General features: G+C 47.4%; 1 protein-coding gene across 7 annotated transcripts in view; it reads right to left on the minus strand.

Annotated features, from left to right (window-relative positions):
• Positions 1-15455, minus strand: part of DIP2C (disco interacting protein 2 homolog C) — a 364119-nt gene that overhangs the window by 65879 nt on the left and 282785 nt on the right. For all 7 annotated transcript variants that reach the window (XM_082442364.1, XM_082442363.1, XM_082442368.1 and 4 more), the window contains 7 exons: positions 9816-9955; positions 7509-7645; positions 6121-6329; positions 4996-5110; positions 4322-4523; positions 2266-2375; positions 877-957 (listed from right to left, as the gene is read on the minus strand). In XM_082442364.1, the coding sequence (XP_082298490.1) occupies positions 877-957; positions 2266-2375; positions 4322-4523; positions 4996-5110; positions 6121-6329; positions 7509-7645; positions 9816-9955 (994 nt within the window). The remainder of the gene's footprint in view (positions 1-876; positions 958-2265; positions 2376-4321; positions 4524-4995; positions 5111-6120; positions 6330-7508; positions 7646-9815; positions 9956-15455) is intronic.

The following is a 15455-nucleotide window of genomic DNA, read 5'->3' on the forward strand; positions in this document are numbered from 1 at the left end:
TGTCAGAGGAGAACCAGAGGTTACTTCTACCAACTAAATCACCACAAAACTGGTCTGTAGCTGGACATCCAAATTAGAGGTTCAGGGAGTAACTTATATTGTTGGCATTTCCTTTCACTTGTTCTTAATCTATTGCTTTAAATGATAAGAGGTGCCTTTGCGCACTAAGATTTTGACATTTTGCAACTCTGAAGAGCCATAACTTCTTAAAGTTGCAAGTACCCATGCTTGTCAAGACGACCTACGTTAAATCTATTTTTCAGACCTTATTTCCAAAGCAAACACAAAGTTAACAAACGTATTAAAGACTTCTGCATTTAATGTTTATTGTTAGTATAATTCTGGCATGTTTAAGGCCTTACTCTTAAGTACTATTATGGAACACTATCCGAGGAGTTTGCTTTTATAATACGAGATGTAAATATGAACTTTAATTATAAAATAGAAATTATTTTCATTCTTAAGAATGAAAGCCTATAACTAAAACATGACTTCTTATAAAAAAAAAAAAAGGAATTGAGTAATAAAAATAAAGACATAAATACCTCATAGATCTGCAATTGTTCTGTTGTAGACATTCATAACTCATTTTGAGGGGAGGGGAAATATTGCAAAAAAATATTGCTAAAATACATACAAAAATATATGTGTATACACACACACACACACACACACACATATATACATATGCTCAAACCCTTATATTTAAAAGCAACCTTTCTTAGGTGAAAAGGTCTCAGTCAAAATAGCAACAAACAAATAAATAAAAGGATTCAGGTAAGACTGAGGAGAAAGGTTTGAGTGGAGAATATGATACAGAAGCATGAAATTGTGGACCACACAGGGAACGACCGGGGCACACGGGTGGGGCCTCACCCTACAGTTGAGCAGCGTGTACAGCACGTGATCAGGGGTGGTCTGCGCCCTCCACTGCAGGACCTCCGAGAGGAACAGGAACTGGAACAGAGCACAGCCATTAGGTCTAGACTGTCCCGGGGGGTTGGGCTGGCCTCGACATCTAAAAGTTTAGTCTGTCTGGGTGCTTTTAAGGTGGCTTAAGACAGCGAGAGGATAATCCCATATAAATATAATTGACAGAATAAGCAGGTGCTCACAGTGCTTTCCTGACAGTGATTTGGAATTCACTGTGCTTGATTCAGACCCAGGAGTCAGAGGGCTGGTGCCATGCCACCGTGAGGGAAGTTTTCCGAAACCTGCCCAAGGATGGGAAGACTCTATTCCCCTTATAGACAGAGTAGCTGACACAGAAAAATCCTGTCTCCTGGGGCTTCCAGAAGATGCAGCAGTGATTTCTGGGGGTTGCAATGACAGAATCAGAGCTACCCTGTTTCAAAAACGGGCTCTCTTAAATTTGTTGTGTTTACAATGGCCATCCCTGAAGTCATTCAACAGCTCTGCAGATCACACAGGTGACACGTACCCACTGACTCAGTCTGTAGTAACAAGGACGGCCCTGTTTAATATCAGGACACAGCACTAGTGTCAGGATGTAGGAAATGCCCACATCTTCACCTTAAACCATTTTATGATGGAAATGTACTGTGAGGTGGGGAACATGGTGATCAAGTGCTTTCAGTGAACGTGTTACTACATGTTACCAAACTGGCAACATCTTAAATGGTTGATTTTGTCACATTTCCTGGGAGCCCATTTAGAGTGGGACCACCTTTTGGTGAATCATGAGAGTTCTCAAGGCTGAATGTTCTAATGGGGACGTGTAGCTACGTGTGACAAACTGTGTGTCTGATGTTTAGGTGGAGTGGGGCCCAAGGATTCCTCCTACAGCTCCCAAGGCTGCTTTAAGAATGTCTGGCTCCCAAACCTGGGTTTTGCATTGACGTTTCCTTGAATTCCAACAAAGGACTGAAGCCTCACTGTAAGGTGGCTGTGAGGCAGTGTGAGTGTCAAATCACTCACACTGGCTGGAGGGAGAATCAGGAACAAGTGCTTAGGGGATGCTAGGACACGACAGGGATTGCAGACACTGGCCTCAGGCCTGCTAGTCATGGGATTGCATCACCTACCCATGCAGTCCTACAACACTGCACCCTCAGCAAACACGTTTTCCTTATAAAATTACACAGACATCTCTTGCAGGACCAAGAGAGCAGGTAGGAAGAAAGGTCATCAATGGTAGATACTGGGCTGCCAGAGAGGGCAAGTGGGAGTTGGTGATGCCTGTGATACAGCATCTGGGCAGGAGTGGAGAGGAGCCCAGGCAGACGTCTGACCCTCAGCTCTCACCTTCCGGGCCTGGTCATTGTCTTCTATCTGGCCCAGGTCTCTGCCGCTGGCCTGTGCGATCCTCTTCCCAGACACCAGGTTCCCCACCATCACAGAGGCAGGGCCGATCTCTGCAAAGAAGCAGCGGCACACACGTGAGGAAAACACGAGTGAAGTTCCTGAGAACATGACTTCCCATTTGGGGAAGAAGCTTACTCTGGGGAAATCCTTTCAAAGACGTAGCTTTGAAAAATCTAATTAGAACAGGATTTCAAGTAAGTCACTACCATGAAAATGACAGCAAATATGAACAAGCCTCAAGTAAGGGTACACAGAAATAATGCTTTCACCAAATTCCCATAAGTGTTCTCCCAGGCCGCTGCCTTTGTTCTCCAGTGAGGGAGATGCTGACATCTGTTCATTTAGTATTTGTTAAAAAACAAACAAACAAACAACAAACAGTTTTTTGAAGACACAGTTATATAACCTCCAATATTTAACAAGAATAGATGAGATAACCAGGTACCATTAGAGAATCCTTTCCTTACAACTGCCAATCACACGAAGCTGCATTTTCTGTGCTGCATGTAAGAGCGGTGCGGATCCTGGTACCCGCCGTGTGCGCCCTGAGGAGGAAGGCGCCCGACTTGGCTCTCAGAGCCTGTTCACTGGGCTACGCGTCCCTGTCATGGGTTCCTAGATGTCTGACAGGTGTCTGAGCCCTGCAGCCCTGCAACGGTCATGCATCTGCGAACGATCCCTCATCATGAATGTCTGTCCTAAATTCTGCTGTCACAAACTGCATCTCCAACACCTGGGCCCACTAGCCACCGGGTCGAGGCATCTGATGATGGACCAATGTTAGAGGTGGGAGAGGGAGGTTGGGACAGTGAGTGAGGACTCCCCGGGGAGCCGAGACACTCCTGTCGATTCCATAAGAACATGGCGAGAGCCACGCTGTGGCAATCCCAGTGCTGCTGCTTGCACAGAGGGGCAAAGTCGGCGAGCCTGGTACCTGCTTTCCTCCTGCAGTATCAGTGTCCTCACCTGAATCTGGAGAGACCGCTCACCCCCATCTCATCAAGCTCACTTCTGGGGGTGGCCTGGGGGCAGGCTGGTTCCTATCTCTACCGCCAACTGTGCTGCGCCCAGTGCCCACCAGCCACCTCTAGCTGACTCGCCAGGAACTCTGCCCCTGCTGCCACTCTTCATCAGTGAAGAGTTGTCAGGGCTGGGTCTGTCTCTCCTACACTCTGGACCCACAGCCTTAGGCAGTTCCTGAACCCCTCTGTGGTACAATTTCCTCATTTCCTTGCAAAATGGAGATAAGAGGACGAAATCCATGAGGATGAAATGAGTTAACACATGTAATGTGTGGACAAGCGGCCTGCCTGTGCCAGGCACTGTTGGTCGTCGTCCTAATACCCCAGCCCGAGCTCATCCTGGCTGCCTCCGAGGTCTGTCTGCACATCAAGCCTGGAGGCCTGGGGACCTTTCATCACTACACTGGCAGAAGAGTTGATTCCTCACCACCATGTTCTTGCAATGAATTCGTTTTCACTAATAACTGTGTGCAGCCTTAAAGAGTATGATCAATTAGCTGCTAGGAGGATCAAGTCAGATGGTAGATAATTACGTGTTCCCCGAACTGCAAAGCAGCAGACAAATGTTTACCATCATGACAACGTCACGAGTAGGTCTGTACGATTCCTCACAGGCTTCCAGCTGCTGTGACTCATGAAACAGGTATGGAAGCCTTATTCTAATTTGTGCAGGAGGAAGCCGTGACCCTGAGAGGTTCTCTGCCAACGGCCACCCAGGAGGTCTGACAACCGCCAAGAAGGCTAGGCTCAGGCACCGCCAACACCTCTCCATCCAAGTGGTCTACACCCTCTGCTGCCTGGACTCTGCTGCATTCCATCCCATGCTTGGTAGAAAGACACCGCTTAGGGGGAGGCTGACTTGCCTGGGAGTGTGTGATGGGAGACGGGAGGGGAGGGAGGCTGAGAACCGTGGTCAGCGTGGCCCCCACCCAGCTCCAGGGCCACCCCGGGCCTGCACGCCCCTCCAGATGTACCTGGTTGCTTCTGCCGAGGCTTGGGCAGGTTTGTGACGCACGTGTGGGGGCACATCAGGACATTGCAGGGGTGAAGTGAGCCCTCCAGGAAAAGCTGCTTCGTTTCTGACAAATGGATGCCACCGAGTGGGGTTTTGGGGAGGGTGTTTGCTGGAACCAATGCCAGACAATAAACCCCAACTTGATGTATACTGTCGATTGCCTGGAAGGTCGTGAGAGAGGGAACTGTGTTAAAATAGGTATCATGAACAGGCATAGAGCAAATACTCAGACTGTGCAAATCACAACACACAGAAGCAGGTGCAGCACCCGTGATGCTCCTGGTATGGAGACGCCGAGGTCAGAGGAGGGCAGGCTCGCCAAACTGAGCAGAATACAGTTTTCATAGCACTTGTGGGACACCACACACACAAGAACGGACACTGGGAGAAAAGAAAGCACGCTCTCAAGGTCATAACCAAAAGGTCCTGCTGCGACCTCCACAAGCGAGCGGGAGCCAGTTCTGCAAACCTCTGAACCCTAAGCCTGGTCTGTTTAGCTCCTTCCCTAGAAGGCAACTGTAAGTTTCATGGCTGATGCAATCTCTGGTCAAAAGGAGGGATGATCAGAGAGCACAACGGTGCAGGGAAGCTGACGTGAGCCCAGGAGAGGGGCCCTGGGCAGGAGTGAGCTACCTGCAGCACCCTGCTCATCCACTGGAAGCTGTCCTCCTCCGTGGAGTCCGGCCTCTGCTCAGCCACGATCACGATCCTCTCGTCGTGCAGGACGGTCACCGAAAACACGGCTATTCTGTGGGGACAGACAGGAAATCGCGGTGATCACATGCTGGAGAGGCTCACGAAGGGATTGGCCCTGCCATAAAGGGCTTCGCAGCTGTTACGACTGCAGAGCTCAGGGGTTCCCAGCGCCAACTACCACCTTGATGGGAAACTGCAGCTTCCAACTCCCAGGCGCTCACCCACATAAGTGCGGCTTTGGGGGAGAAGCCTGGCAAAGCTGGAGGGCAGAACCGCCACACTTCCTGTGGAGGTAGCCCGTGGCTTTGGGCGACGGGCCTCATGCCTCGGGACAGAGGAGTCAAGCGCCGGTATCAGAACTGCTGAAATTTACTGAGCCATGCGACTTGCATCTTGAGTTTGCACCTGCCAAGCAATATTCTCCCAATCAGCAGAAATTTGCCATTTGGGAGCTAATGGTTTTCTGCTAGCTGCGTCTGCCTCTCATGGGAAGCACAAAATGTGGCTAATGGCCCTCCAGGGTGCCCTCTGCACGAAGGTGGCTCGGCTACACCCAACCCCAAGCTCTGCTTCCTCCTGCTTCCACTAGCTCGGCAACTCAGGGTGAGATCCAAAGCAGTTGACTTCCTCCAAATCAGCAAAACCTCAGGAGCCATGGTCAGCGATCCGGTGTCGGTTGTGTGCCAAGCTAGGGTTGGGGGCACCACTGGGAAGAAACCCATGGGAGCCAGTTTCCTGGCAGTTTGTGGCTCAACTGTTACCTCTGGGTGAATGAGCTGCAGCAAGATAAATGCTTGGCTCTTTTCTCTGTGTAGTTACTTATTAAAAATAAGATTTTCAAATGGACATTCTTATTTAACTTGGAGTGAAAGTATATTTATGGGGCTCAGAAAAGTTTCATAAAATTGGACATTCAGAACTGCATGGAATCTCAGAAGTAACAGAGTCCAGTGGCTTCATTTTATAAAGGACACCAAGTCCCATTAGTTTAAGCAATTTTTTGCAGTTTTACACAGAAAGTGTAGTCTGCAGAGAACTGTGTCAACCACAGAGGGCGCTCACCTTCCCCTGTACACGAACTTCATGGGCTCCACGGCCAGTGCTGTGGCCACGATGTCATCGGCGTTGTGTCTGCGCCCACTGACCACCATGAGCCCGTCCATCTTGCCCACCACGAACACGAGGCCCCCAGGGCCGACGAAGCCCAGCAGGCCCGTCCTCACGAAGGGGTACTCGCTGACCGGGGCCCCCGAGCTCGTCACCGGGAACACCTGGGGACAAGGAGCTCTGAGTGCCCAGCAGGGCCTGGCCTCCACCCTCCTCCTTGGAGCCCACTGGTCCTGCTTCCCCCCAGCTGGGTCTCCTCACCTGACCCTGGCTGGAGAAGCCCAGGTCCGCATAGCTGCTGTGAGCGCCAGCCTGTGGGCACCTCCCCTCCCTCCCCAGCTCTCACAGCTCGTCCCACCGGCCCATGCGCAGGGGCCTCTGCAGAGGCCTGCCACAGTCTAACAAACACTAATTCATTCTTCTGCTTATAAAACCACAGCATAAAAATGGTAAGTGGAGAAGCAAGGTGCATTTTAAATAACATCTGTCAGTTGTAAAGTGATCCCTGTTCATTAAAATGCTATTTTTCCTTATTGGAAATACACTCAAAAGAAAAATACAGAGGAAGCAAGCCCCACCACGAGTTCAAACTCGACCCCTAGTTTCCTCAACCCATCTGACAGATAAGTCGCATAGAAAAGGAGATAAATTTTATTTAGACTGTGTTTGGCTCAGTTTCAGGGGCACTTAGAAACCTGAATCCACATTCAACAAAGCTGCCTGTACAAGGCACCACATCACATGTGTTCACATCTGAAGTTCTACATGTTAATAAATTTATCCCCAAACAACTCATATTTGCTGACATACAACTTAGTCAAAGTGTGTTCCTGCTAAGGTCAGGCACACTGGGTGAAATGATATGAATTCTGAGAATGCTGGGTTTACCGGGCAGTGTGTGCATGGTGTGTGCTAACTGCATGTCACACCCGTGTGCACACAGCACGGACACACACTCGTGTGGTAGAGGTAGCCGTGCAGTGTGCATGTCTGGGCGAGGCTGACAGGCCCCAGGGGGCCACTGCTCCCTCCCGCAGCACGGCCGTGCACACTTTCCAGCCCCCACCTGTCAGCTGCTGCTCTTCCTAAACGGGTGAGAACGGCGATGAAAAAAAAAGGCCGCTTTTAAAGAAACTGTACTTGCTCTTTCTCAACTCTGGTTATGAGGTGAAAACAACGCTGCTAAGCCAAATTTATTGAAAACTATAAAAAAAAACGGCAGGAGAAAGTGCAACCATTTTAATTACTATGAATACGTTTTATTGAGAAATTACCATCTTCTCTTTCACGTCTATTCCACGCACCTGGCAATGGCTGTCTGACGGGGCTCACCTCCCACCTACCTCGAAGGTGTTCTTGGTCATACCCGAGAGGCCGTAGTAGGACATGCCCGTGGCAACTGCGCACATGCAGAGCTCCCCGACTTCGTCCGTCCTGCACAGCTGGGGAACCCCGTCCGGCTTCACTGAACACATGATGGCTGAACGCAAAACGAAGCACAGTGACATTAGAGAGGGAGGGAGGGAGGGAGGGAGTCAGAGAGAAGAAATGAATGAATACGAAAAAGAACACAAACGAGCAGAAGCAGCGTCTGCAACAAAACCACAGGTGAAAGCGAGCAGGTCCTCACAGCCCCTGAGGCAAGATAGTTTCCATGTTGCAGCAAACCCTCACATTTTATACTTGTGACATCAGTAAATAATTCCAATTGCTTTAATTTTAGTGTGCAAATGGCATTTCAAGGGAGTAACGGTTTCTGCCATCCAGACATGAGGACGACACTTAGAACAAGCCTAAGCGTCACTGCCGCACGCTGAGCGTCATCAGCCAGCCCACACAGCCTCCAAGATGCAGCCTGAGCCCTGAAACCAACGAGCATGAGACATTTGCTCAACAGCCTCTCAGGCTTTTCTAAACAGAAAGCCTACCCCGTCCCACGGGAATCTCAGTCTTTGACCTCAGATTCCCCATCAACGTGGGCCCTTCAGGGAAGGCTGGCGGATGCTGATTTTCCTGTTTGCGGAGCACCAGCGATCAGGGCTGAAGCTGGTGTTTCAGGGAGGTGGTGGGTGCACCGAGTGACAGCTGAGCTGGGCAGAAAGAGTCATAAGGCTGCCCCTCACCCCCAGGTTGGTGTTAGGTGACAGGAAGTGCTGTGTCTGAAAACAGAGCCACTCAAAACGTGGGAAGATGTTCAGCTCACTCATGGTAAGAAAAGTTCAAATTAAAATGACACCAAAGTATGCTTTACCCCTCAAACTGGTAAAAATCAGAAAGTCTGAAAATACACCGGGCATGAGGGAGTGGAGAAAGAGGGGCGCCCCCGCTAGCAGCAGGAATATCAATCCTTATGATCCTTCTGAAGGACAGCCTCATCAGAGTTACTCGGGTGTGTGCCCTTCACACCACACGTTTCTAGAACTCTCCCTGTTAGCTCTTCCTCACACCTCTGCAGGCTGGAGCACAGACGAATTACTGCATCGACCACACTGCAGGGGCAAAAAGTGGAAAATCGCCCAATGGGAAGGGTTTGGATAAACTGTTATGTGTCCAAACACCATAATGCTCCTCAGCCTGGAAGGGAATGTGTGAGCTCTTCACGTGTTGCTAACAAACGAGCTTCAAGATTCAAGATACGAGCAGGCATGAAGGGCTCTATTGTTATGTGAAATTTTAAAAAAAACAGGAAAAAGAATATGCCAGTGTGTGTGTCTGTACATGTTGCCTGCATGTCTCCACTGTGGTTGCCTCCAGTGGCTGGAAAGGAGGCTTTTCACTGTACAGTTTTCTCATCTTTAGAGGTTGGAACCATGGGGAATTTATTTATTTGAAAAAGCAAGAAAGGAATGGAGCCAGGAGGCCTGGCTGAAGCTGCAGCTGAGCTGAGCATGTGCCTGGCTTTGGGGTTAGGTTGTATGTGGATGCGACCGCCCCTGATGAGGCGAGACAACACCCGTGGGCGTGGAGGTTCATCAGGAGAAGGTCCAGACTCTGGAGGAACTGCCCCAGGAAAGGGGGCCCACTCCCCGGGGACACCATGTGATGAGTGAGGAGAGGCAGGGCCAGGTAGGGAGCCCTACAAATCAGACTGGGGCTCCCTCTTGCCAGCAGAGCCGTTCCCGCTGCACTCCCTGGGGCCCCCGCGAGGCCTCAGGAGGTGTCCCAGCACAGGGCAGGGGTGGAGAGGCAAGAGGGCTTCATCAAGGCAGGTCCTTCTGCTGGGAGCTTGTCTGTATGCAAAGCGGAAATGATTTCTGTGACTTAAACAAGGGTTCCTGTGCTGCAGTCAAGCTTCCATAAGGGTTTGGCCCCCAGTGCACCAGGACAACCAGCAGGAAGCTGACCTTCGCACAGGGGGAAGTTGCCCAGGTGTCGCTGGGAGTGCAGAGCGGCCCTGGGTGCCTCCTGGGGTCCCAGGGCGCATGTGACATAGAGGCCTTTCCTCAGCTTCATGAACATTTTGGGTTTTCTTTTATCAGGAGAGGCCGTGTTACCGCACCTCCTGGGCTGAAGCTTGGCGAACACGGGACCAGACGGGAGGTCAGGCCGAGGTGGGCACGCTCACAGCGGGGGACAGGGATGCCAGCCAGGGCAGCACCGGTGGCTGGTCCCCGGCTGGGCTCTGACTCCGTGCCTGCACCCGCGCTCACCTCCAGGCATCACGAGGCCAACGTCCTGCACGGTGAGTACAGACAGCTTTTCCTCCGAGTCCACCCGGATGACCCCATAGGTCAGCCCGTGCATGGAGAGGACGCCGCGGCCTGGGGGCTGGTTGCTGTCATCGGTGGGCCTGTAATGGCAGTTTGTGTCTGGTTAGAAGCACGTCAGCTGTCTGAACACAGATATGCATGTAAATGTGCTGCATGTACACCAAGGTTGCACCTTTGGGCCCTGAAGGCCTCTGAAGGCAGGTGTGGCTGCCACACGTCCCTGTGCTCTTCTCAGCACCTGTTTTCTCTGTTCAGGAGACACCAATGTCTGCTCCTTCTACTTCTGGGCTCCTGAGAAGTGTAGAGACGCCGAGGGACTCCCTTGTTCCCCTGCCCTCCCCTTACATGTGTCCACCAGAGACCGACCCACTCCTTTTCACACCCACTCCTCTCTCCGCAAGGTCGGATTTCCCAGGTTTGAAAACGGCTAAGAAGGGAGAGTCACGTCTCCAAGAAGGACGATGACAGGAGTGAGCAGAAATGCTAGACGTGCACTGTGTGGGCACACGCTCAGTACTTGTAAAAATCGGCAATTATTTGGATGAGAGCCCACATATAAAGTGCTTGATGGCTGGAGGAAAGTACAGCTTCACCACATCCACGGTCTGCCTTCACCACCGTCCATGGGCTCCGAGGCTGTCCCGGCCTCACCTCTGCTCTTGTTCTCCCTGCTTCCACGCAGCATTCAGCCCTGCTCTCCCTCCAAACCCCAGCCCACTCCGCCCGGGGCCCTGGTTTCCTTCTTGCCTCTGGCAGACAGCCTTGTGGCCCTCTCCCTCACTGTCCTCCAGGGTGGTCCCGTCTCCACAGCAGGTACCATCTAACTATCTGTCCATGCCTCCTCCAGGAGGGCAGGAGGGTTTTCTTTTGGTCACTGCGGAGCCCCCACCCCTGGAGTAGTGTACAGCAATAAACGTCTGCTGACTAGATCAGGGAACAAATAAATTAAAACATTTCCAAGATCATGGATTTTATCCCTTCAAGCTAAAGATTCTTCAATGTAAGCAAAGTGAGAGAGTGCAGTTTAGGTAAACATCACATTTGTTTCTCTAATTTTCCATATACAAATGCTTAAGGTAGTTTTAGGATCTAAAATATGGACTGTAAATAGAAGTTTGCTATACGGCTTTAAAGTATCATCAAAGTTTAGAATGAAATTAAAAACATAAATGGGGAAACACAGAAGTTAAAATTTGCAAAAAGAGATCTAATTTGAATCAAGTAACTGGTGTATTTAATAAAGAAGCATATGTTATATGTCAGTTATATCGCAACTTAAAAAAATAAAGAAGTATAAGAGTCTGAAAATCGAACTATTCCATCTGTAACAATCAAAAAGAGTAGTGCTAAAAGGATATAAACGGAAAGTCGCCCAAATAATAAGACCCACATGAAACCACCTGGAAATGAGCCCCAAACACTGGAATTGATATTGATCTCCTGGCTTTTTCTTTTCCAAAGATCCCAACAAATCAACATTTTGAAATGAAAGACAGAGGAGTCCTGCAGGAACCCTCTGCGGCCAGGGCTCCCTCACCCTCATCCTTGGTCAAGACCTCACATGAGAGTCAGAAATCATAAGCCTAAGTAACTGCTGTGTGTTGAACTGTGTCCCCCCAAAAGACATGTCCCCGTCTTAACCCTCTGAACCTTGAATGTGACCTTACTGGGAAACAGGGTCTTTGCAGAAGTAATTAGTTAGGAAGAGATTATGGGTCTGCAAGCCAAGGGTTGCTGGTACCACCAAAAGCCGGAGGGAGGCCCGGAACAGATTCCCCATCAGAGCCCCCAGAAGCAACCAACCCTACTGACACCCTAATTTCAGACTACCAGACTCCACAACTGTGAGAATAAGTTTCTATAGTATACAGCCACCCAGTTTGAGGTACTTTGTTGTAACAGCCCTAGCAAATGAATTCTCCAGCTAAGTAATATAATTTAAAAGTGTGCCTGTTTTAGGACTTCCCTGGTGGCGCAGTGGTTAAGAATCTGCCTGCCAATGCAGGGGACATGGGTTCGAGCCCTGGTCCGGGAAGATCCCACATGCCGTGGAGCAACTAAGCCCGTGCGCCACAGCTACTGAGCCTGCGCTCTAGAGCCCGTGAGCCACAACTACCGAAGCCCGTGCGCCTAGAGCCCATGCTCTGCAACAAGACAAGCCACCGCAATGAGAAGCCTGCACACCGCAATGAAGAGTAGCCCCCGCTAGCCACAACTAGAGAAAGCCCGCGCGCAGCAACGAAGATCCAACACAGCCAAAAAATAAATAAATAAATAAATAAAAAACTGCACCTGCTACATCTCAAATAAACAACCTAACCTTACACCTAAAGCAATTAGAGAAAGAAGAACAAAAAACCCAAAAGTTAGCAGAAGGAAAGAAATCATAAAGATCAGATCAGAAATAAATGAAAAAGAAATGAAGCAAACAACAGCAAAGATCAATAAAACTAAAAGCTGGTTGTTTGAGAAGATAAACAAAATTGATAAACCATTAGCCAGACTCATCAAGAAAAAAAGGGAGAAGACTCAAATAAATAGAATTAGAAATGAAAAAGGAGAAGTAACAACTGACACTGCAGAAATGCAAAGGATCATGAGAGATAACTACAAGCAACTATATGCCAATAAAATGGACAACCTGGAAGAAATGGACAAATTCTCAGAAAAGCACAACCTTCCGAGACTGAACCAGGAAGAAATAGAAAATATAAACAGACCAATCACAAGCAATGAAATTAAGACTGTGATTAAAAATCTTCCAACAAACAAATGCCCAGGACCAGATGGCTTCACAGGCAAATTCTATCAAACATTTAAAGAAGAGCTAACACCTATCCTTCTCAAACTCTTCCAAAATACAGCAGAGGGAGGAACACTCCAATTCTACGAAACTCATTCTACGAGGCCACCCTCACCCTGATACCAAAACCAAAGATGTCACAAAAAAAGAAAACTACAGGTCAATATCACTGAACATAGATGCAAAAATCCACAACAAAATACTAGCAAACAGAATCCAACAGCACATTAAAAGGATCATACACCTTGATCACGTGGGGTTTATACCAGGAATGCAAGGATTCTTCAATATATGCAAATCAATCAATGTGATACACCATATTAACAAATTGAAGGAGAAAAACCATATGATCATCTCAATCGATGCAGAGAAAGCTTTCGACAAAATTCAACACCTGTTTATGATAAAAACCCTCCAGAAAGTAGGCATAGAGGGAACTTACCTCAACATAATGAAGGCCATATATGACAAACCCACAGCCAACATCATTCTCAATGCTGAAAAACTGAAACCATTTCCTCTGAGATCAGGAACAAAACGAGGTTGTCCACTCTCACCACTATTACTTAATTTTGTCCACCCTCACCACTATTACTAAATTTTAGCCACAGCAATCAGAGAAGAAAAAGAAATAAAAGGAATCCAAATTGGGAAAGAAGAAGTAAAGCTGTCACTGTTTGCAGATGACATGATACTATACATAGAGAATCCTAAAGATGCTACCACAAAACTACTAGAGCTAATCAATGAATTTGGGAAAGTAGCAGGATACAAAATTAATGCACAGAAATCTCTTGCATTCCTATACACTAATGATGAAAATTCTGAAAGAGAAATTAAGGAAACACTCCCATTTACCACTGTAACAAAGAGAATAAAATACCTAGGAATAAACCTACCTAAGGAGACAAAAGACCTGTATGCAGAAAACTATGACACTGATGAAAGAAATTAAAGATGACACAAACAGATGGAGAGAGATACCATGTTCTTAGACTGGAAGAATCAACACTGTGAAAATGACTATACTACCCAAAGCAATCTACAGATTTAATGCAATCCCTATCAAACTACCAATGGCATTTTTCACAGAACTAGAATAAAAAATTTCACAATTTGTATGGAAACACAAAAGACCTCAAATAGCCAAAGCAATCTTGAGAAAGAAAAACGGACCTAGAGGAATCAGGCTCCCTGACTTTGGACTATACTACAAAGCTACAGTAATCAAGAGAGTATGGTACTGGCACAAAAACAGAAATACAGATCAATGGAACAGGATAGAAAGCCCAGAGATAAACCCACGTACATAGGGTCACCTTATCTTTGATAAAGGAGGCAAGAATATACAATGGAGAAAAGACAGCCTCTTGAATAAGTGGTGCTGGGAAAACTGGACAGCTACATGTAAAAGAATGAAATTAGAACACTCTCTAACACCATACACAAAAATAAGCTCAAAATGGATTAAAGACCTAAATGTAAGGCCAGACACTGTAAAACTCTTAGAGGAAAACATAGGCAGAACACTCTATGACATAAATCACAGCAAGATCCTTTTTGACCCACCTCCTAGAGAAATGGAAATAAAAACAAAAATAAACAAAGGGGACCTAATGAAACTTAAAAGCTTTTGCACAGCAAAGGAAAACATAAACAAGACGAAAAGACAACCCTCAGAATGGGAGAAAATATTTGCAAATGAAGCAACTGACAAAGGATTAATCTCCAAAATTTACAAGCAGCTCATGCAGCTCAATATCAAAATAACAAACAACCCAATCCAAAAATGGGCAGAAGACCTAAATAGACATTTCTCCAAAGAAGATATACAGATTGCCAACAAACACATGAAAGAATGCTCAACATCACTAATCATTAGAGAAATGCAAATCAAAACTACAATGAGGCATCACCTTACACCAGTCAGAATGGCCATCATCAAAAAATCTACAAACAATAAATGCTGGAGAGGGTGTGGAGAAAAGGGAACCCTCTTGCACTGTTGGTGGGAATGTAAATTGATACAGCCACTATGGAGAACAGTATGGAGGTTCCTTAAAAAACTAAAAATAAAACTACCATACGATCCAGCAATCCCACTACTGGGCATATATCCTGAGAAAACCGTAATTCAGAAAGAGTCATGTACCACAATGTTCACTGCAGCTCTATTTACAATAGCCAGGGCAGGGAAGCAACCTAAGGGTCCATCCACAGATGAATGGATAAAGAAGATGTGGCACATATATACAACAGAATATTACTCAGCCATAAAAAGAAAACAAAATTGAGTTATTTGTAGTGAGGTGGATGGACCTAGAGTGAAATAAGTCAGAAAGAGAAAAACAAATACTGTATGCTAACACATATATATGGAATCTAAAAAAAAAAAAAGGGTTCTGAAGAACATAGGAGAAGGACAGGAATAAAGATGCAGACGTAGAGAATGGACCTGAGGACATGGGGAGGGGGAAGGGTAAGCTGGGACGAAGTGAGAGAGCGGCATGGACGTATATACACTACCAAATGTAAAACAGCTTTTGGGAAGCAACCGCATAGCACAGGGAGATCAGCTCAGTGCTTTGTGACCACCTAGAGGGGTGGGATAGGGAGGGTGGGAGGGAGATGCAGAGGGAGGAGGTATGGGGGTATATGTATTATGTATAGCTGATTCACTTTGTTACACAGCAGAAACTAACACACCATTGTAAAGCAATTATACTCCAATAAAGATGTTAAACAAAAAAAAAAGTGCGCCTGTTTTCATTTTAAAA

Source organism: Balaenoptera physalus, assembly GCF_965194825.1.
Source record: "Balaenoptera physalus genome assembly, chromosome: 2".
Taxonomy (NCBI): Eukaryota; Metazoa; Chordata; class Mammalia; order Artiodactyla; family Balaenopteridae; genus Balaenoptera; species Balaenoptera physalus.